Below are 22095 nucleotides of genomic sequence, written 5' to 3' on the forward strand. Positions count from 1 at the left end.
TTTCTGGCATTGAACCACAAACAGAATTGAAAGAAAAGGGGGGTTCTTCATGGCTTTTCATGTAATGCTGTGTTCTCCATCTTGTTTACATGTCTACTAAAACAATGGGTCTCCTGTAAACCCAATTCTGCCTGCATTTTTTCTTTTGTTCCTTTGTTTTCAGTCTTGTTAACTAGTTGCTGTTCTTTTCTGGTTGTAAATTATCTGGAAGAGCATCAAAAGCAATAGTTAATAGTCGGCTCTTGGTCCCTGGGGAGAGGAAAATAGGAACTTAAGTATTGGTTTTTATTTCCTACCAATGCAAAGTCAATACATCTAATGTTTTGTTCACAATGATTGTGATATGTAGCCAGTGCTTTGGCTGATTACAAAGTACAAATCACCTCCCCTTCTTATACATTTACTTACTTGATTTTTATACTGCTTCTCTTTGGTTAAAAACTCAGAAGTGGTTCACATCAATCAATTACATCAGTTAAAATCAACAAACCATAAGAATCCTTTAAAATCAAACAGAACATGCAATACAAAATACGTAAAACCACTCTAATCCCAGCCCTAGACTATAAAACCCTCAGATAAACATCAATATTCTGCAACAAGAGCTGAATGCACATCTGTAGGAAAGAACAGGAAGTAATCAAACAGGAAGCAATACTTTAGAACCTCAGTTGCGCTTTGAATGTTTATGCCTGGCTCTGCAAGTGTGTTCTAATATATATATTTTTTAATTATGAAAAAGTAGGTCTGAAAAAAGACAAATTTTGTACAGAAAATACTGGGATGTAATGAAGTCATTTGGATTACCCATTTTTAAAAACAGAATGGAGGTATTGTGGCAATCCCAGACTGAATGGGTAACATAGGACCAACCTTTCAGACCTGATGCATGGCGATTTTTTTTAACTTCAGAAGCCACTGCAGTGCTCGCCAGCCATGTGCTGACTGACTAAGCATTATTGAGACATCCCTTACAGACCGTGTTGCTATTGCCTGTTTTAAGTTTCCAGTTCTCCCGTTACAACTTCAGCAAAAGTAGATTTAAAACTGATTTAAATTTCCAGGAGTGCCGACGTGCTTTCCTTCCTGGGGTTCTGGGGGGGCAGCAACAGGATCACATCCTGTGAAGGTCTTGTTGGTTATGAACTTCTCCAGCTTTGCTTCCAATTGCACCAAAGCCTTTGTGATCTGATCCAACTTGCTCAAGACATCAGAGCGACTGAGACACGGCAGGGGCGAAACGGAATCTTCCAGGTCATCCTCGGGCATCTTCGAAGGGTCTGCAGGGAATTGAAAGAGGCTGTTCACTCAATATAGTTAAGATTGCCAAGATCTTCATCTGATGTCTTACTCTGGAGGTCTGACTCGAAGAGAGAAGGAGGTGGGCTATCATGGGCTGGACCATTTCTGTGGCAGCACTTATACTGTGGGACACCCTATCTGAGCCGCCCTGAGCTCATCTGTAGGGAGGGCAGGGTATAAATTGAATTAAATAAATAAATAAAAAATATCTGGGCATATTCACTCTGGCTTTTTGTGGGGGGCAGGTGCCAGTTTAAAATGCTGCTTGCCTAATCTTTTGGCAACATTCATCCCTGGGTCTGCTCCAGGTTCTACCAAGTAGCTCCTGAAGATTTTTTTTTCCAGAATGTGATGTTTTTAAAAAAATTGTAACTGTTTGGTTTTCTACTGTTACGTTGCTTTAAGATAGTCTTAAATTGTCTTGGGTGTCACTTTAATTAAAGGCGGGATATACATGTTGAACATCAAAATCATCCAGGGCTTCCACCCTTTCTAAATTCATTGAAGTCACTGAGCTTAGAATGGTACTGTTGGTCCCATGACATTCAGAGGAGCTTATTACGAGTAAGGGTGCACAGGATCACAGTATTAAGTTTAGCTGACCATGTATAGCTGGATAGGGACCCGTCTATTGTAAATGAGCTTAGAAGTTACACAGGAAATTCAGTGTCCCAGCGAGACAGTAACATTTGACAGGTTAACACTGTTCCTGCTTCTCTGGGCCAAGCTAGAAGTGATGAATTACACTTGAATGACAAGTGAACAGACTCAAGTGTATTCCTCCCTGCTCACTTGCGCTCCACTTGCACTCCACTCGTAGTGATCAAGTGGAGTGCAAGTGGAGCACAAGTGAACAGGGAGGAATATACGTGTTTGTTCACTTGCCATTCAAGTGTAATTCGTCACTTCTAGCTTGACCTTCTGTTACAAAGAAAGCTGCATTTTTATAATGTTATCCATATTAGAGAGACTTGAGTATTCCAAGCCTTGCAAGGAGAAGAGTCTCTGTTGTGTATCTCAAGGGATTCAGCGCTCCCCTTTCCCATCCAGCCATCTTACCCTCCACTTGTAAAGTCACCTCCCGGACGAGCAGTTCTGGTGAGTAGGAGACGTAGCATCTGTAGTTGCCCGAATTCTCGGTCCCAACTTGGGAAAGGAGCAGGGAAGCATTACCGGTTGCTAGCCCTTCCCGGCTCAGGCTGACATCCGGCCGGGCTGCTGTCACTACACTGTCAAACTCTACGAGCTGCTTGCCCCGGTGGAACCACTGGATCATGACACGGCTCAAGTCCACTGGCCCATCGTCCACAGTGAAAATGCATTTCAGCAAGACGTCCTCTCCAACGGCAGCTGTCACTAAGGAGGGGTCTGCTTGTACTTGCAGCTTCCCGGCTGCATGAGCAAGACAAATCAGAGACTGAAAGTTGAGCTAGTTATTGGTATCCTTAGACAGCAAACTTAGCTGCAGTTAACCCTGGTTTGCTACCAAGCTCACCATATGTATTCCCCCCCTTCTCATGTACAGCTAAATGAAGGAAATCCTAGGTGTAAGCTAAATTCTTAACATATGAATGCATGCACAGTGGTTGACTGGAATAGCACACCCCCCCAAAATGGAATTCCGAACTTGAATTGATACCTGGTTTTGAATAGCGGGGGGAGGGGGGAGAGTAACCTATGCACCTGCATTCAGGTGTCACAGGTAATGCATTAGTTTCCAGGGGGCGGGATTCTTTTATTCTTGCACTCTGTGCAAGTGGTACACATGCACAGCCAGAAAGAAAAACCTTTAAAACTTAACCATGGAAAAAGTTGCTATCTGAATGCAGCCTAAATGAGGCCTGTGGATCTCTGATGGCTCCAGAAAATGTTCATAGCATCTGGAAAACCATAATTTTTACCCGAGATTTTCAAAGTCAGTTCACTCACCAGAGTGCAGGAGCCCTGCTAAATCAGATCAAAAGTCTGTCTAGTCCATTATCTTGTTTCCTATCATGGCCAGGCAGATTCTTGTAGGAATGGAGTGTTCCAATTTTGCTGTCGTGGTCATTAGCCATGTCAATGGGCCTATTCTCTATGAATTTGCCTAATCTCCTTGCGGTTGTGAATTCCCTAAATCGGTTTTGTGCTGGGTAAAGAAATATTTTGCCGTAACTGTCCTCAGACAATCAAACTTCTTCAATCAGACTTGGTTTTAGTTTTGGGGGTGAGGGACAGAAATTTCTCCCTATACCCATTCTCCCCAGTGTGTGTGATTTTATCAGCTTCCATCATGTTTGCCCTTGAAAAGGGAAGAATCTTCAAACTGTAAATAACTTGAGCATTGGAGAAAACAGTAATAGTATACATGTGAATCTGACTCACTGAACTGTGACAGGCTAAAAGGCCTTCAAGCCTAAGTGAGAAAACACACCAGCTCTCTGTAAGCTACCAGTACAGATTAAAGCATGCAGCAAGGAACGGGGGGGGGGGGCATCATCCTAGAAACCAGAACACACACACACACACCCCGAAGCAGAATTGCAGTTAGTTCAGGACTGACATCAAAAGTACTTTAAAAACATTCGTAACCAACATATATTGAACAAAAAATAGGCATAACACAGTCACTGCCAGAAGATCTGGATTATTTATTGCCATATTAAATTTAAAATCTGTAATTTAAACAACATCCCCTCAAAAGATTAAGTAAAATTATCTCCTAAACCTCCAGTAAGAGTTCCTTTTTGAACCCAGGCCCAGTCCAAACAACACACCACGTAGCCCCTCCCCCCCCCCACACCTCAGCTGCTTCCAAGCCTCACCGATTGTCCCGAGGAAGCAAAATGTGCCAAGGAAGATCATCAACAAGAAGCCCATCTCTGCGACTGCAGTTCTGGTAGCACTATGTGTGTCTTGCAGCACAACTAGTAAGGGCAGCAGAGGACACTGGGTGCGTATGAGTATTATCAGCAGAGATGGCCGATGGTGAGAAAGTGGCAACTTCTGGTGCATCGAGATAATGGGGTGTTGGCTGCTGTTGTCCTATCATAGGGGCAGTGCCAGCCAACTTATCCTCCTTCCATAGCAGTGTGAAGTCCAGTAACACCACCCCATTATCCATCTAGCCTGTCTGGCAAAAACATATCTGGGCTGCTTCAGATGTTTTAGTGGTATTTTTGTGGTAGGTGGGTAGTTTTTGGTTCAAGAAGATAACTGGATGAAGAAGCTGGCAGGAGAGTTGGGCTCAGTTTAATAATCATACAGAAGAAGAGATAAAAGGTGATGCTGTTAGGAATCTCCTCCCCACAATCTCTGAACTAATTTTAACTGGAAGAATTTTTCATTTTCTTAATAAATACTGCTTAGACGACGGGGTCCATCTACCAGCCTTGTTGAAACTGTGAGCACTTTTAAGAAGAAGCAATGTGGTTCCATAACAAAATGGCTGCCATGGGGAACTAGGCCCAATCACAGGATGTTGGGAAGTTCCACAAAATGTTAAGAGGTTCCATGCAAAGCATTGTCCTATGATGGAGAGCACCATTTACAAATGGTTGCTTTCACCGATATGAAGATGATGGCTTCCAGGCTTTTCTGAAGCACCTGCTACTCCTGTTGAATAGAGGATTGATTGGACTAGAGTTGCCAACCTCCAAGTGGGCCCTGGAGTTCTCCTTGAATTACAATTGATCTCCAGTCTACAGAGATCAGTTCCTCTGGAGAAAATGGCTGCTTTGTAGGATGGACTCTATGGCATTATATCCTGCTGAGGTCTCTCCCCAAACCCCATCCTCCCCAGGCTCCATCCCCAAAGATGCAGGATTCTCAGCCCAGAGAGGATAATTCTAAGTTAGACACTGGGGCGGGGGGAGCAATATTTGTTTCACTTTTGCTTGTGTGAAGAGAGACATCTGGTACCTCAGTATGGGTCCCACCACAGAGATCAGTTCCCTTGGAGAAAATGGCTGCATTGGAGGATGGGGTCTATGGCATTATACCCCAGCTGTGGCCCCTCCACAAACAATGCCCTCTCCAAGCTCCACCCCCCAAAAAACCTCCCAGAATTTCCCAACCTGGCACTGGCAACCCTACCACAGCCTCTGTGATATTCCTTCACACCACCCCAAATCTGAGCCACTGCATGGGGTGAAATTCAAGCACAGGACACTTCAACACCTTCTTCTCTAGCACAAAGAGCAACCGAATTTCAGACAGATTTCTTCACTTATGCACAGAACAGCTAAAAATCTCGGTTAGGGCAGCCCAGTGGCCCACCTCCTCCCGTATCCCGTTTCCAATAGTGGCTAACCACATGCCCCTCCTTCTGTCCTGGGCACAAGCCAAGACACAGGCAAACTGGAGGGAGCAGAAGAACAGCTGGAACTGTGCAAATGGTGGAGTAAGGAGAAACCAAGGGGCTAAATTTTATTACAAATTGGTTGGAATGTATGAAAGTCCATATATGGATTTTTAAAAAGTGAGCTGTGACTGAAGAAGTTTGTGACTCATGAAAGCTTATACTCTACCACAAATTTTGTTAAGTCTTATAGGTGCTACTGGACTCTTGCACTTTTAGAATAAAAAGAGGCCCTTTCCTTGCACAAGTAGCGTAGATGAGCCGGTTAAAATGTGGCCTTTATTAAAAAGCCAGGTAGGGGCAAAGCAGTTCTCTTACAACCCTTTGCAATGCTGTGTACAGAAGCAAACATTATCAGGTACTTTCATAAGGAATTACTCATGAAGTGACAACTCTGGACTAAACTGCCCCTCACATGACAGATTTGTGACCAGATCTGACGCTTTCTGTACCAGTAAAAGACAGCACAGGGCAATTATTAGCGTGCCAGACTGGGCTGCCACCAAACCTGGCTGGGTGGCCTCACATCAGTCATTCTCGCTCAGCCTAACCTTCATCTCAGAGTTGTGAAGATAAAATGGAGAGGATAATTATGTAAGCTGCTTTGAGTCTCCACTGGACAGTAAAACAGGGTATACATACCTAAATAAATAAAATATGTGCGGTGGTGGGAAGGCTGATGTGGACCAGTGCTATGAAAGATGCTAAGAAAGGGGATGAATTAACAGCCACCTGCTTGTCATTTCCCTAGCAGACAATCACCTCTGGAAGCTACTGCAGGTGACAAAAAAAGGAGAGGAAACACGTGCTTTGAGGGGACCCTAACAGCACATCTCAGCAGCAGACACACAAGCCTTTGTAAAGGAAGAAAGGTAACATTTTCCATTGCAAGTTCCAGCATGTAACCATATCCAGAAAGGGAACAAGAAATCTTTTGAATCAAAATATGAATGCAGTTTTTCATAAATGTGCTTGAGTTGCATATCCCCCCTCCCCACAAAAACTAATCTCAGTTTTATCAGAAACCAAAATTTAAGACCCAGCCTTTAATGATTACTACAACTTACCCATCCACCCACTCTGCAAGCTGTTGCTACTTTTTCGTTCATCCAGCCAACCCCCCCCCCCCAACCCTCACTTAAATACAAAGATGATAGAACTCCTGGTCCTTTATTCAGCCACGAGATAAATGCGACTCAGATTTCTTTTGCAACGAGGTCAGACCCGCTCGGACCGTCAAGCTTCTCAGTTTTGATGAGGAGACAATGAATTTTGGGAAATTCTCAGGATTTGTCAGCCAAAGTGCAAAGAAGGGCAATAAGTTATGGCAGTATTTGAGGGGACTGCTTCGGAGTGGGTGGGGTGTCCTCAGGCCAGCAAGATCATCAGAGAGCCATCCTGCATGGAGGTAATCGGAGTCACTAAAGAATACTGCCTTTGAATTAGCTTTTCAGTCTAGGGGAGAAAAAAACAAGAGCGTTAAAGACTATACATGCACAAAGGATTTTCTTCATTTCTTGTACAGAAACACCATGGTCAACTGCTTGCTTTAAAAGCAGTGCCATGTCATGGGTTAAGCTCTTTCCCACCCCCTTCCCAGCAACCAAGTACCTAGGGCAGATGATGTTCTCATAGTCTGGAATGTCATCTTCACTTTCTGGGTCACTGTTGCCACCTGCTGGAAGGTAAGAGAATGGCATGGGGCTGAGGGGATACTTCTGGTCATGGCGTTTAATGAGGACGGATAAGCTTGACTTTCTCCCCACCCGTGTACTGCAGGGCCTTCCTCACTTACCAATGCAAATATCTAAGATGGCAGCATCTGGCTCAAGCACGTTGACATATTCTCCTTCAGTGAAGAGGCAAGAAGAGAAAGAGAAAGGTCACACAGAGGCAGATTGGCAATTTCTCACCCCCACCATCATCACAGAAGTGCCAATGTCGTATAGTAAATAGTCAAAGCCCTGACTTGGATGGCCCAGACTAGCCCCATCTCATCAGATCCTGGAAGCTATGTTGGGTCAGCCCTAGTTAGTACTTGGATGGGCGACCATCAAGGAAGTCGGGCTGCTAGGCAGAGACAGGCAAAGGGAAACCACCTCAACTCCTCTCTTGCCTTGAAAACCCCTTATGGAGTCACCATAAGTCAGCTGTGGCTTGACAGCACTATACACATTACACACGTAAACAGTGAAAAGCTTAAAGGCTGAACATTGCCTGGTCTGCACATGACCAGAAGAATGAGCCAAGCTGGGGCTAAAATTCTTAAGCCACCAGAGCACAAATGCAGTGAGGTCCAGGGAGGCCTGGGACATTTCCCGCTTTTGAAGTATAATAAAAATAAGTGGAGGATATATGTCACATTTTGGTGCATAAAGCCAAGCTGTGAAACTTATCAAATGCTGAATATTTACCACATAGCTATACTCAAGACCCTCTTTGAGCTTGAGAGACCCAGGCCAAATGGCCTGTCTGGCCTCATTATCCCTAGGGAGAGGTTTAGATCTCCTCACCTGTGCAGACACTGTTTATGTCTCTTCTTTTCTCTAAGGAAAACATTGCTTTAAACACACACAAAATGGCATGTCTTTTCAAGTCACATCTAATTTGCTCCTATGGAAATGTCATTTCAAATTCCCAATCAGTCCTGAAGCTCAGGCAGTGGGCACATCTGGGCACATCTGAATAAATGCCTTCTAGAGATCTTCAAACCACTGGGCATGCTACAAATGTGAGAAACTTTGTAGAGTTTTGTATTTCAAATCAGCCTCAGACTTTCAAGAACTCCAAAATAATCAACTTTAAAATTTTCTAATTTCTAAAAGACATTTCAGGAAAACAAAATCCCATGCTTTGTTGACAAACAGTAAGACAATTGTGGAGAAATGCCCTTTTCTTTGGGGTTACAACCCAATATTTCAAGTTTGGGGGCTTGCAAAAAAACACCCCACACTAAGGAAGTGGGGGATTGATTGCTAACAAGTATTGTCCATCAAACTTCCATAAATGCAAATGGATCTCTCAGCTGAAGATCATGGAATGGCTAGCTAACACTTTAGCTGGAATCTGACACTTAAACACTGACCAGAGAGTTGGGATGCTAGAGGCCAGATTGTATCTTCCTGGGGACCTCAGGAAGGGAAGATGTAATTCCTTAGGCATAGATTGAAAGGGGTCTAACTAGGGATATTTTGCAGGAAGAAGCTCTCTTACTGAGCTCCATGTGAAGCAGAAAAAGGGCACGCAGCCTGGACAAAGACTCCAAGGTAAAGCTGTAAGTTAAATTCAAGGAGCCTGCCTTAGGGCCAAGGGAGAGAGGACTGTGCGTTTGCACCTTTTCTTTGTATTCCTTGTTGGACCTGTTGCTATGCAGAGTACGTACCTGGACTTTTTCTTTTGCAATAAATTCTTTTCTTTTTTAAATGCTGGTAGTTGCACTGAATACCCTGACCTGGGTAGCTTAGGCAAGCCCAATCTTTTTGGATCTTGGAAGCTAAATAGGGTCAGCTATGGTTAGTAATTAGATGGGAGACCTCCAAAGAAGATCACAGCTGCTACGCAGAGGCAGGCAATGGTAAACCACCTGTTAGTCTCTTGCCTTGAAAACTGCAACAGGGTCTCCATCAGTCGGCTACGACTTGATGGTACTTTCTGCCCTCATCACCAGTTGATCTCTGTACCACATAGACCTCCGCTGTTCGAACATGCTATCTAAAATGGGTGTCAGGGGAAGGGAGGTTGTTGGTTGCTAGATCATTATTTCCCCAGAAGTGTGCATGTGCCATAAGCCATCCCCACAGTAATCACTCATTTGATAGCTGGAGATATAGGCAGAGCCTTTAAATGGATGTGGAAGGGGAAGTGCTGGCCTCTTGATGAGAATTTCCAAAATTGACTGAAGGAAAAGCAAGAGAAAACCCCTCTGAGAGTCAGGTGGACTCAGGAGAACATTGCATCACTGGGTGGAGACTCAGGATAACTGCTGGTGCCTAGATGCCTCAGAGGACCAAAACGGAACAGGGTGTCATGGGTCAGTGGGCATGTCCATGACAGCAGTCATTAAACCTGCCAAATGTAATATTTTATACCTTACTTTCCCTGAACACATCCAACACATTGGATATTTTTTAAAAAGTAGGTTCTAATTTTTGTGAGCTAACTTTGCATACCAGAATTGTCTTTGGACCCCCCCCCCCCATTCATTTCCGATGCAATCTTGACATCTTGTACCCTCCTTCTGTTTCCCCTTTCCCCACTCACCAAGTGAATGCCTTGAAGAAGCTGCAGACTCAGGCATATTCTCATACTGATCCCCTATGGAACCTGCAGCAGAAATCAGGGCAAGGAGATTTATTTATTTAGTGCGTTTATGTCTTGACTTTCTTCTATCTTGATACTCAAAGGTGTGTACAGAGAGATCTCAAGAGTTCTCTCAGCCAGGTGCTGCCAAGCCCCTGACCTGATTCACTTCAGGATTGGGGCTATGTTACATGGCGGAGCAGATTTAAATGCCCACTTTCCAGTAAGCCCCAGTCCAACTCATGGTCCCCCAGAGCTGCATTTGAAAGCTAAACTACGCATCAGGTGAGCCAATCACAAACTTCTGGTGTTCTGTTTAATTTGGACTGTCCCAGAACCTGCAGGGCATCTTTGATTAAAACCGGTACTGTGAATAAACACCAGAAACAAACTAGAAGCTAGTGCAGATCTTTGATCTCTGGGTTAATACATTCCCCATGGCAAGTCCTAGTTAATAACTTGGCTGTTATGCGATTAGTTGTAGTTCCTGAAGCACACTGTGGTAAATCAAGCCTGGATGTCACCAAAGCATGGATAACTATGGTGAGATGTTTCTCCCCCAAAGCAGGCACAATAGCTAAAGTTGTTTCTTGCTGCAGTTGCCATTTGTGCTTCTGTCAGCAGAGCTTTATCAAAGAGCACCCCAGACCTGTCATCTTTAAGAGAGAAAGCAAAACTTTTTGCTAACCATATCCAGCACAGACTCATGCAGAGACACAACAGGAAACCTAAATCTACTGTGCCTCTATCTCAGGAATGATTGGATCACTCAGTCTCTTGATGCGCAGTTATTATCTCCCAACAAAAGATGACTGGATTCACTGCTGTAATCTGAGCAATGAATCATACAGAAATACAACAAGTAGTCTCTTCTGTTGATAGGGGCTTTGAAGTCCATCAGAGCTTTCTTTCAAAGCACACTAGTACAGTTGCAAGTATGCAACTATTCGGAACTACTGTTTTAAAAGATGCTGGCCACGGGGTATTCTTTTCAATTTAGTTGCAGAGAGGGGAGAGGGGAGTGACATTAGAGCAGCAGAAACAGATTTCTGAACTCCCGAACATTACAGCAGGATTTCTAAGAGTCAGACAGATGCTTAAGGACTGCCAGTCAGTCACCCACTGTAAACAGGAGGGGTTAGTAGCCTCAGTTTTAAGGGGCAGCATCCCTAAGAGGTCAGATGAATACCTGATGATAACTCACCTGTGGATACACCATCCCTGTCTCCCTGTTCCATAAATGGAGCATCAGGCAGCACCTCACTGTAGCGGAGAAGACAGCAGCTTACTGAAGCACTGAATTAAGAATCTGAGCACTTGCCCCTATATTAAGTCAGACCCAGGGTCCACTGAAACCAATATTGTCTATTTTGGCACTTAAGGGTCAGGGGGCAACCTAAATGTTTACCAAAATTAGGTGGTAAATCTAATCTCTCATGCTAGAGATTGAATTTGGGACTTGCAAAGCATGTCGCTTTGTCACTGACAAAAGGAAGTAGCTCTTTGTAAAGGGCATAGTTAACTGGTGGAACTCACTGTCACAGGATATAAGTGATGATCACTTGATTTGAAAGAGGATTAGACAAATTAGATAAGGGCATCAGTGGGTAGTAGTCACAGGTCTCTCATTTACTGGAATAACCCATCCTCAGCCCCAATGAATTGAGAAGTGTGTGAGGCGGGGGGGAATGGCTTTCACATTCTCTAAGAATTTGATGTTCTAAGGCAGCTGAAAGTGTCACCCGGAAGTGACATCACATCTTTCTTAAATGCTGCTCTCTCTAGGCACCACCACCAAAATCTCGTGGCATTTTGCCAAAGTAGAAGGGTTGCCAACCTCCCAGTACGGCCTTCAGAACTCCCAGAGTTACAACGGATCTCCAAACGACAGAGATCAGTTCCCTTGGAGAAAAGGACTGCTTTGGAGGATGGACGCTGTGGCATTATAATCCCCGCTGAGGTCCTTCCTCTCCCCAAACTCCACTCTACCCAGGTGCTGCCCCCCCCCCAAATCTCCAGGAATTTTCCAAACTGGAGTTGGCAGCCCTACAAGGCAGTGTTGGGAAGCCTAAGTAGCCACGATGGCTAAATGGGTCTTAAAAGTTCAAAGGCAGTTCAAGTTCTGAGTTCAAGTTGCTGTGGAAGGCAACAGCAGCAGGATGCCACAAATTGCTGCTTGTGGACCTTCCAGAAACATTTGGCTGGCCATTATAGGTAAGAGGATGCAGGCCCAGGTGGACCACTGATCTAATGAAGCACCGCTATGGTTCACCCTCAGCTATGTTCCATTACACTGACATATTAACCCCCCTCCACATACTTACATGTAGTTTTTATCGTTGTCAGTAGCGCAAGGTTGTTCTGAAAGCAGGAAAGGCCAAGAAGTATTATCAGACACAGCTTTAATGGGCTCAAGAGAACTCAAAGGGAACCGGAAAAAGCCATCATGTTTCGCTCCAGCCAAGAGGCAGGCCTCACAAATCAGCCTGCCCAACGCGGCCCATAGCACATCCGAGTTGGGACCAAAAAGGAGTAAAAGAGATAGCTCATGCAAGCAAGTCAAGCTGCATGCTCTACACCAAGGGAAGGTGGGGGAACTGCAATTCCTGGTATTACTCACCCTCATTCTCGTAACTGGGAATGCTTTCTAAAAAAAAAGAGTAAAAGAAGAAGTCAGCAAATGAGCCTTGCCAAATCTGTGCCCTTTGCTTCCCCTCTTTCATATTATCTGATGCTTATTTATTCTGAAAAATACCCCAGACAGTAGCTGGATTTCCTGTCCTACGGGGTGCACTCTCTTCATCCCCTTGTACAATCTTTGGTAGAAAACACACACCTCTGCCCCAATCTTCACATCCATTTACACTGCAACTCACCATTGTCCTCTTCAGCTTTGCTGAATAAAGCTGCTGGCCTGGGAGGATTCCGTGGGGGGCACCTGCAGACAGCAAAAGGAGAATGCTACCTAAAGACGTCCCTCCCCAACAAGGTGTGCGCACAGACACACAAAAACACAAGACTATCCAATATACACACCACATGTATGTCCTATTTATTCTACACTCCACCCAAAACATGTGCACAGGTCAAGCATTCTTTCTAAATTCAAGATGGGCAGATTACTGCCACGGAGCCCCATCCAAGCTGCAGGAGTTTTTCCATCTGGCCCTCAAGCCATTTCTTAGGAGTGTCAGCCCCCTAGACTGCAGCACTGGGTAAGGGGCCGATGCATCCAGGGGAAAAAAGGTAAAACGGCTTGAGAGCTCAGTACTCCCTCTACACATTATGAAGTCCTCTTGCTGTTGGCTCTGCTGTGAAAACCACATTACTTAAGTGGTTACACACAGGGATAGTCTTAGGTATGGGGAATCCAGGGCAGCTGCCCCAGGCCCCTTGCTGGACAGACCCCTGATCGCACACTGCCCTGCCCTACCATACAGGGGCAAAGCAGCAGGCCCCTTTGCAGCCACCTCCTCTGGAGTTCAGGCAGCACCCAGCTGGCTTGGCTGCTGCCTGTGCTCAGGGCTTGGGCAGCTGCTAATCACGATGCACCCATCTGCCCTCAGGGGTTCAGGCAGTGGCCAGGGAGTGTGCCTCTCTATCTGTCTTGCTTGAGCCTAAGATGGCTCAGGTAGGTATGGTTGCCAACTCCAACTTGGGAAATTCCTGGAGATTTGAGAGGTGGAGCCTGGAGAGGAACTTCAGCAGGATATAATACCATGGAGTCTACCTTCTAAAGCAGCCATTTTCTCCAGGGGAACTGATCTCTGTCACCTGGAGATCAGTTGAAATTCCAGGAGATCTCTAGCCCCCACCTGGAGGCTGGCAACCCTACAGGTAGGGGAAGGGGTGGCAATGATTTTGGGGCTCTACGCGGGTTTTTTCCCCTGGGAGGCCAGAATCATTCACATTACCCCTGGCTAAATGTAATAAAAGAGCCAATACCAGCTCCCTGGAGCAATCTGAGGTAAGGAGAACAGCGGGGCAGGGAGCGGGAGGCTCCCCTCACATGTGTAGTACAAAGTCCTTGTTTTCCCCTAACAAACATGATGACTTTGTAATGGGAAGATAGAGTGGAGAGTGGGCCACATCTGGGTCTCTGCAAACAGCAGCCTCCAGGAATTCCCTGGCACCATTGACTCACTTGAATGTAAATATAGCCAAGCCAGATACAATGCAGAATTGCTGGCCCTAGAAACTGGAAGAGCTGGGGTCCACCTCTGAGTGGTGGAAACCAGAGAGAGACCTGCATGCAGCCTTCAGGCTAAAACACTTGCCTACTCCTTTTCTATCATCATTATCATCATCATCATCAATGTCATTTATAGTCCACCTTTCTCACTGAGACGGACTGCGGATTACACAGTACCTATTCTTCATTATTCTTATGGGTTCCACTGAATTGGAGTTTTTGTTAGCAGCAATTGCACCAACATGTGCCCTCCCAACTCATAATGCTTCATGTGCTCATGAAATTAGTGTGTTCTGGACTCTGAAATCCTGGGAAGGCTCATATTCTGGGAGTGAGATAACACCTTTCCCCCCTCTCTCATGAATCAATTGCCAGTGAGTATTCACCCCAAAGTGCACGCTTCACTATTACACTTTGGAGGAGAGTATTGATAGTCCATAGACTGGTGATGGGGAGGGGAAGCAGCATTGATTCATTCCACACATCAGTTACTGCACAGGTGGTGATGCAAAAGCTACCAGCATATACAACTTTTTAAAATTAAGAACATTTTTAACCCACCTTTTGCCAAGATTGGACATAAGGAAGCTTACAGAGGATTCCCAGGAAAACGGCTACCAAATGGAACCCCCATGTCCAAAGGCAATATACCTCTACCTAGAGAGCAAAGTTGCAAAAATATTTGCTCACTCACACAGCTTGCCCACTCAAGCACAGTTATTTGGAGAGAGGAAAAAGGGGCACAGCAAACAGTTTATGATTGTTCAAGGATTGCTCACCTCTGCAAGTCTGGCTGGAACTGGACAGCAGGGCGAGGGGGAGCTGCGAGGCCAGCGGAAGGAAGAATAGATTCCATCAGTAGGGAGGCTGGCCAGAATCCCAGTTACCCCATTTCCCAAACCCAAGAGAAAAAGGTATAATGAGAAAGGCTAGAGGTATATTTAAGAGTTTTCCCATGTATTATGGGCTGGGGAGCCATATGCTTGTGTGCCGAACAGGGCTTTTTTCTGGGAAAAGAGGTGGTGGAACTCAGTGGGCTGCCCTTGGAGAAAATTGTCACATGGCTGGTGGCCCCGCCCCCTGATCTCCAGACAGAGGGGAGTTTAGATGAGCGGCACGGAGGGCAAGCTAAACTCCCCTCTGTCTGGAGATCAGGGGCGGGGCCACCAGCCATATGACCATTTTCAAGAGGTTCGGGAACTCCATTCCACTGCTTTCCAGCTGAAAAAAAGCCCTGGTGCCAAAGATCCCCAGGTTCAATCCTTGGCATAGCCTACCCAACAAGGATGTTAGGCAGCAAGAGTAAGCCTTTATTACAGTCCTGACAGATGGTGGATAAATGATGTGATTCTGTAAAAGGTAGTTTTTTTATATGTCCATTCTGAGGATCCTGTCCTCTTTGGTGAAACAAATTTAAGGAGGAAAATTCTCCCAGCTCAGAATTTTACCAACAATTCCTATTATGGAATGTTATTAGATAGGTAAAAATTTAGCAACGTCAATATTCCTGAGTGGAGAAAAGACACAGTATGGGGTATGGGGTACAGAATTAAGCCTTTGAATTCTTTCAATTAAGAAGTGTTTAGTCCTTATGACTGCAGTTTAAATTGAATCTGGCAGATTACTACCAAACCTTATGGCTTTATTAGATTTAAAAGAAATTGATTTTATTTACAAAATAGCCCTCCTTCAGATTTAAGAACCAGAAGTTTCCCCATCCAAATGTTCATATTCAATATTTTGAAAGCTTAAGATACTAAACTTCAGCAAGACTTCCAGTCTAGTTTAGAGCTGCTTTCAAGAAATATTCCAGTGCTGTAGATTGTGAGAAATCGATCCTCAAACAGCAAAGGAAGCCTGGATCCTCAATACATAGCAGCAGCAGCCTGTTGCATTTCTGTGAGGATCAGTGCTCTAGCTAGCCTCCTAAATCTGAACACTAGGAGATCCTCTGCTCTAGAACATAGCACAAAACAAACTTTTCAGGGAGTGCTAATTCTCCACGTTTGGGGGGTCGGGGTGGATGGGCGTGTGGTGGCTAACAGAAGTCTGGGAGAAATCGATGGGGAAATGGGAAGAGAAAAGAAGCCGAGTTTCCACAGAGCATGAAACGGCTTTGTATGCTGAAGGTTGGTGCGTAACGTGACTAAAGAAGTTATGGGTGTAGAGCTCCAGCAGGTGCTGGAGCTCTACCATAGAGCGATGTCTCACAGTCTTCAAAAGTGGGCTCACAAGGGAGTGGGCTGAGAGAAACACTGACGTGGGAACCAATTCAGAGAAGACTCTGACAAAGCAGACATCTTACTTACAGGGATTACGCCGCAGCACCCTGAATGTCTCGAGGTGGCCAGAAGAGGAGGGCCTGCGGGGACAACAGTGAGCTCATTTCCTTGCTTGACAGAACCTAACACTGCCCCACACACAGCCGTTCAGAACCTCTGCCTTTGAGTGGGTCAGATGAACCCCATCCCTCCCTAAGCCGTCCGTTGAAGCCTGACATCCTCTACTGCTAGCATGGCCCTTTTTTTGGAAGAATCCTTTCTAATGCTACCTCATCACCATCAGCCATTTCTTTCTCTTATATCAACGTAAGCTGAGGTAGCCACTGTTTGATCCAGGGGAAGTGATCTGTGTAGATCAGTTGAAATGCTGAGTGAATTCCAGGCCCTACCTGGAGACCGACAACCCTACTGTCAAAGACTAGGGAAGGAAGAAGAGATCACATGATTGAATGCTTCTTTTAAAAACCTCCATGCACATTTTAACAGTTACCAGCCATCAAGACTGTTCGGCTCTGGCTTCCAGGAAATCAGCCAACCCAGGCCTGGCATGGCAATGCCTGATGAGGGAAACTCTGGAACCATAACTCAGGGCAGCTTCACACAATCATTGTTCAGGGGCTAACTTATGAACAGAACAATGCCCGTCTCACTAGAGGCCCCCTCAGAAAAGCAGGCTCCAAAAAACCACAGAGCTGAATTAGAGCCAGCAGGGTCCTGGTACCTCAATACACAATGGAGCGTTCTTAGTAGTTCAAAACGTACCCATCCCAGCCAGAGTCCATGCCCCCACCAAAAGCTGTGTAGTCTGATTTCCTGATCCACCAGAGCTCTTTCTACTAGGGTTGCCAGCTTCCAGTTTGTAGCTGTTCTCCTAGAATTACAACTGATCTCCAGATTACACAGATGGGGAGAAATGGCAGCTTTGGAGAGCAGACTCTATGGCATCACATCCCAGCGGAGTTCCCTCCCTCTCCCAAATCTGACCTCCCTGGGCTCTGCTCCCAAATCTTCAGGAATTTCTCAACCTGGAACTAGCAACTGTATTTTGTGTAGGTTCTCATACATTTACTAGTTGTATAGAACAGGAAATTTGAGGGAGGTGCAGCTTGCCTGAGAGTGGGAAGACATTGTTACTCCTCCTCCACGACAAGGTTTGCTAGTTTTGTTCTCTTTTCCTATCACCTCAGAGCACCATTTTCCAAGCTGGCCAGTTCCAAATTCCCACCCCTCCTTAGCTCTCCCCCCCCCCGACAGACAGTCATAGACTCACTTATATGCGTAATCATCAATCTGCGGCACTGTTGAGAGACAGAAAAACCAACAATATTAGAAGTCCACAAAGGTTCACTGAGAGGGGTGAATGGAGAAGCCATGATATGTACAGCTTTCTCCGAGAAAAAGGAGGTCAGAAGAAGCGACTTAACTGTCTAATTCAGGGTCCCGGCAGCCAACACAAAGCACAAGCAGAACAACCAGAGCTGGGACAGTAAATGCCAACACCCACACCCAGAAGATGGCACCCGTGTGGAAGTCATCCATGCCACCTGCAAGGGGGGCAGTAGAGATGCCGTGGACTCTGGGCAGGAGTAGATTTTGGACTGAAGAACAGCATCGAAGAGGCTAGTTGTACAAAGCCTGAAACGCCCTGTAGGAAAGAGCCATATTTTGCACTCAGTGTATTTACATTAGAAAAAAAACACTTTTTTTGCATAAAGTTCCATTTACCTTATGGATCCTACCAAAATTTGGAGTCCCGCCATTTTGACTCAAAAGTCCTGATCTCAATTTCACACATCCCATCAGCAAATCAAACCCACGAGTTTGCAGTGTTTGCAGCGTTTTCGGTTTCCTCTTACCAAGCTCTTCCCGTTAAAAGGACGCCATTTTACATGCTATTTTTATTTAATGGAAATATTAATAAAACAATTGGGATCCAAATTGGGTAACAGCATTACAATGATAAAACAAAACATCTTTAAAAACCTAGCATGATTAAACTCTGTCGGTCTTAATTCAAACAGCTGATGCCCCTCAAGGACATCTTTTTGCATCCCTTGCATATATGTAAAAAGGAACAGACGAATCAGGAATTCCGGCAATGAAAGGGGGCTGAAAAGAAAGGGCTCAAAATGACATGGCAAAAACAAAAAAGACTCCCCCTATCTTTTATACCTTATTTGGAACTCGGAGCAAGTCCTGCCGAGATTTGGATTTTCAAAGCAGAGAAGCACATATGTGGAGCACATTACAGTGAACTAAGTTGAATGTGATCATAGCATGGATAACTGGCCAAATCAATCTTTTCGAGGAACGGCTACATCTGGCAAACAGGACAGAGCTGATAAAAGGTGCTACATGCCACAGAGGAGACTCGAACCTTCATCACAGGCCAGGATCCAGTAGCACCTCAAGCTACAAACCTGCTCCTTCAGGGGGAGCGCAACCCCCTGCAGGATAGAGTGGCTCCATAAAACCTCAGCAGTTTCTCCACTGACCGACAGCACCTCAGTCCTGCCTGGATTGCACTTCAGTTTATTGGCCCTTCAGCCACCTGTTCAGGATTTCTACAGACCCAGCTGGCTTAGCTGTTAAAGGGCAATAGAACGGGGTGTCAGCCATGTATTGGTGGCACCTCACTCCAAATCCCCAGATGACCTTTCCCAGAGGTTTCATGTAGATGTTAAATAGCATAAGGTTGTCCTGCAGGACTCCAAAGCATTAATGCCACAGGACTGAGCAGAGTTCCCAGCATCACCTTCTGGAATCCATTAGTCAAGTAACAGCAGAACCACCAAAGCACAGTGCCCCCTACTCCCAGTCCAGGATACCATGATCAATGGTATCAAAAGCTGCGAGGTCCAGGAAAATCAACAGGGTTGCACTCCTCCTGTTACTATCCTTGTAAAGGTAATCAGTCAAAGCAACCAAGACCATTTCCATCCCAAAGCCAGGATTTAAGTGGGTCTAGATAATGTTTCCTCCAAGACCACCTGAAGCTGTGTAGCCATCACTTGCTCAAGCATGACAGTGGCACAGATGCTTTCAAGTAATTATATTGGTATGCTGTTGTCCACATTGGTGAATCTGGACTAAATACCCTAGATTCCATCGTACTAACAGAAATTAGTAAAGAGTCTAGTAGCACCTTTAAGACTAACCAACTTTATTGTAGCGTAAGCTTTCGAGAACCACAGTTCTCTTCATCAGATGCATCTGACAATAAAGTTGTCAGATACCAACTTTATTGTAGCATAAGCTTTCGAGAACCACAGTTCTCTTCATCAGATGCATCTGACAATAAAGTTGGTTAGACGCTACTGGACTCTACTATTTTGTGACTACAGACTAACATGGCTAACTCCTCTGGATCTATAACAGAGATTAGAGTTCCTGTTGCACCTATAAGCATATATTGATGGAGAAAGAAAAGGTAAATCTTAATGTCTGGGAAACAAGCTAATTTATATAGCTGAGGCAAGTGTCTCTGGAATTACGGAGCCTAGTCTGTTGTTTATTCAGTCTGTGTGATAAGAAAAGCCCTGGAGAAGAATTCACGGATGAACACCCAGTTCACACAGGGAGCCAGCAGGGCCTCACTACTGTGCAGCCTTAATTGAGAATGTGTCTCACAGCACACCTTGCATTCAAGAGACCTTTCAAACAAACTTGTCCACCATTATATGTTACAAAAGGAATGCAGAGGGTTCCCAGCAGAGTCTAAAAAAACCTCTTGTAGAGCAGTCAGATTGTTGCACCTAGTAATATTGGTGGCACAGTCCACCCTTTGTATGCAAAAGACTCCCAGTTCCATCCCTGATATCTTTGATTGACAAGTTTTAGGTAGCAGAGCTGGGGGAAATACTGGGAAAGCCACTGCCAATCAGACTGGATGGTCTCACACAGTCTAAGGCAGCCTCATATGATCAGAGTAGGAATGAGAGAATGGCTAGCTGTTTCTACTAAAGTAGTCTAATATCCTTCACATGGGATCCATTCTGCAGCATGAAAAAAGTTGCAAACTTGGAAAGTTTGCAGAAGTAAATTTGGAGAAAAGTCCTATACAAGTTCAAAACTTTTGAGATACACCGCATTCTAGGTTATGGATCCTCAGCACTTTTTGATTTGCTGTAGTTCTCAATCAAGGCAAGGATCTTCTAATCATTTGTGTTTCAGATAAGATCAGAGAATCAGAACAGAAGATAACTAGTGTGGGTCCTTTTGCAGAAATAATTGTGTTTGATCACCTATGGCGATTGAAATGTGCCTCCAGGGCAGCAGGTGAGAATATTGCTGTTCCCTAGAAAAGAGTTTGTCTTCTTGTGGTTGTTGACAAGCAACTCAAGGGCACATGTAGTTACATCAAGGCAGCCAGGTTAATTAATGTTTTTGTGGGCTAATGACTTCTGCTGACTTAGTGATCTACTAGATTTCTTCCCAACTTGACTAGACAAAAGACAAAGGCAGGTGCTTTTCTACATGTACTGTATACCTGAATGTCCTGCCTGTTTAAGCATAAAAGCTTCTGCAACAAACGATATATGGGCAAGAATTGGGACAAAAAAATCCGAGCAGCCCCCCAGATCTATACTGTACCATGAAACATCACTGACAAAAAGCGAAGCACCAGAACTCCAAGGTTTGCTGGAAGGGTTCTTTAGCCTTCCTTCCGTTACCCCTCCCCCAAGGCTGTGGGAACAGGAGTGACTCACTCCAGCAACAACGACCCACAGCCGGATCCGGGTGCCTGCAAGCGTAGTGCTGTTCTTGTGTTGTGGGTACTGTGGGAGGGAATTTGCAGCTGCAATTTCACAGCTGTAATGTTGTAGAGCCCGCTTAGGGGAGAGGACACGGGCATCTCATTGGCCACATAGGCACGCACTGCCAGGCCTTTTAAGGGACAAAGAAAGGAAGAGGATGGCAAGAGGGCCCTGGCAAACGATCTCCACAACTCCACATTATGTACAGACACTCAACTTCCCCACGATTTGATTGGAGCCCTGGCAACAGCCCAACACAACCGCAAACCACAGGTTCTGCTGTGGGGTAGAAGCTGACGCTGCTTCAGGGGCACATTGGAAGAAAATGGGGTATGAAGGAAAACTGGGGTGCAGGAATATGTGACAGCCTTGGTCAGAATGTGAGGCCCTCTGCTATGGCTGTCACTCCTTCTCAGCCTACCCTCCCACCGTACCCTCTTCTTTAAAACCAACTGTATAAAGAGATCCATATCAGAGAGTGAGAGGCAGCGATAGCAAGACAGGAAAAAGAGATGCTATCGAGCAGTGCAGTCTAGATGCGCAGAGAACAGAGAAAAGCAATGTGTGGGCAAACAGGGGGGGGGAAGATACCCAAACTTTACTCTCTTTGTTGGGCTAGTTTCTCAGTCTTGCAGCTCCCAAACCCCTTTCCCTTTAGCCACGTGTTCAACTGTGATCTCCTTCTTTCTCCATCTCCTGCTCTGATCCATGCCAGAAGTCCTGCTTTTGGGAACCACAGTCAGCCTCCAAAGTCTAGGACTCCATCTGCCAGCCTAGATACAGTATTGCTAGGATACAGGTGAACCCCCTGATTGGTCCTCTTCTCCACCCTCTCCACTGTGCAACTCACATTTGGGGGTCACCAAATTCCACGCCTGGATGAGGTCTTCTCTGCTGCGGCACCGATGCTGCTGCCGTTCGGAT

General features: G+C 45.3%; 1 protein-coding gene across 4 annotated transcripts; it reads right to left on the reverse strand.

Moving 5' to 3' along the window:
• Positions 1 to 264: 264 nt before the first annotated feature.
• On the reverse strand, positions 265 to 22095 carry LOC129338675 (CD276 antigen-like). 4 transcript variants are annotated; one of them, XM_054993080.1, is made up of 15 exons: positions 22022 to 22095; positions 17839 to 18059; positions 17685 to 17712; positions 16442 to 16494; positions 14912 to 14954; positions 12817 to 12878; positions 12561 to 12587; positions 12265 to 12301; positions 11145 to 11203; positions 9902 to 9964; positions 7437 to 7490; positions 7253 to 7316; positions 4107 to 7096; positions 2362 to 2694; positions 265 to 1280 (listed from the first exon to the last, which is right to left on the reverse strand). In XM_054993080.1, exons 2-13 carry the CDS (start codon positions 17951 to 17953, stop codon positions 7084 to 7086), a joined length of 618 nt encoding a protein of 205 aa, XP_054849055.1. In that variant the 5' UTR covers positions 17954 to 18059; positions 22022 to 22095; the 3' UTR covers positions 265 to 1280; positions 2362 to 2694; positions 4107 to 7083. The 4 variants fall into 4 exon arrangements, with proteins under 4 accessions (XP_054849055.1, XP_054849054.1, XP_054849056.1 ...); XM_054993079.1 differs by having other exon boundaries at positions 7253 to 7319; XM_054993081.1 differs by lacking the exons at positions 14912 to 14954; positions 16442 to 16494 and having other exon boundaries at positions 7253 to 7319.

The sequence above is a fragment of the Eublepharis macularius genome, chromosome 12, assembly GCF_028583425.1.
Source record: "Eublepharis macularius isolate TG4126 chromosome 12, MPM_Emac_v1.0, whole genome shotgun sequence".
NCBI classification, from domain to species: Eukaryota; Metazoa; Chordata; class Lepidosauria; order Squamata; family Eublepharidae; genus Eublepharis; species Eublepharis macularius.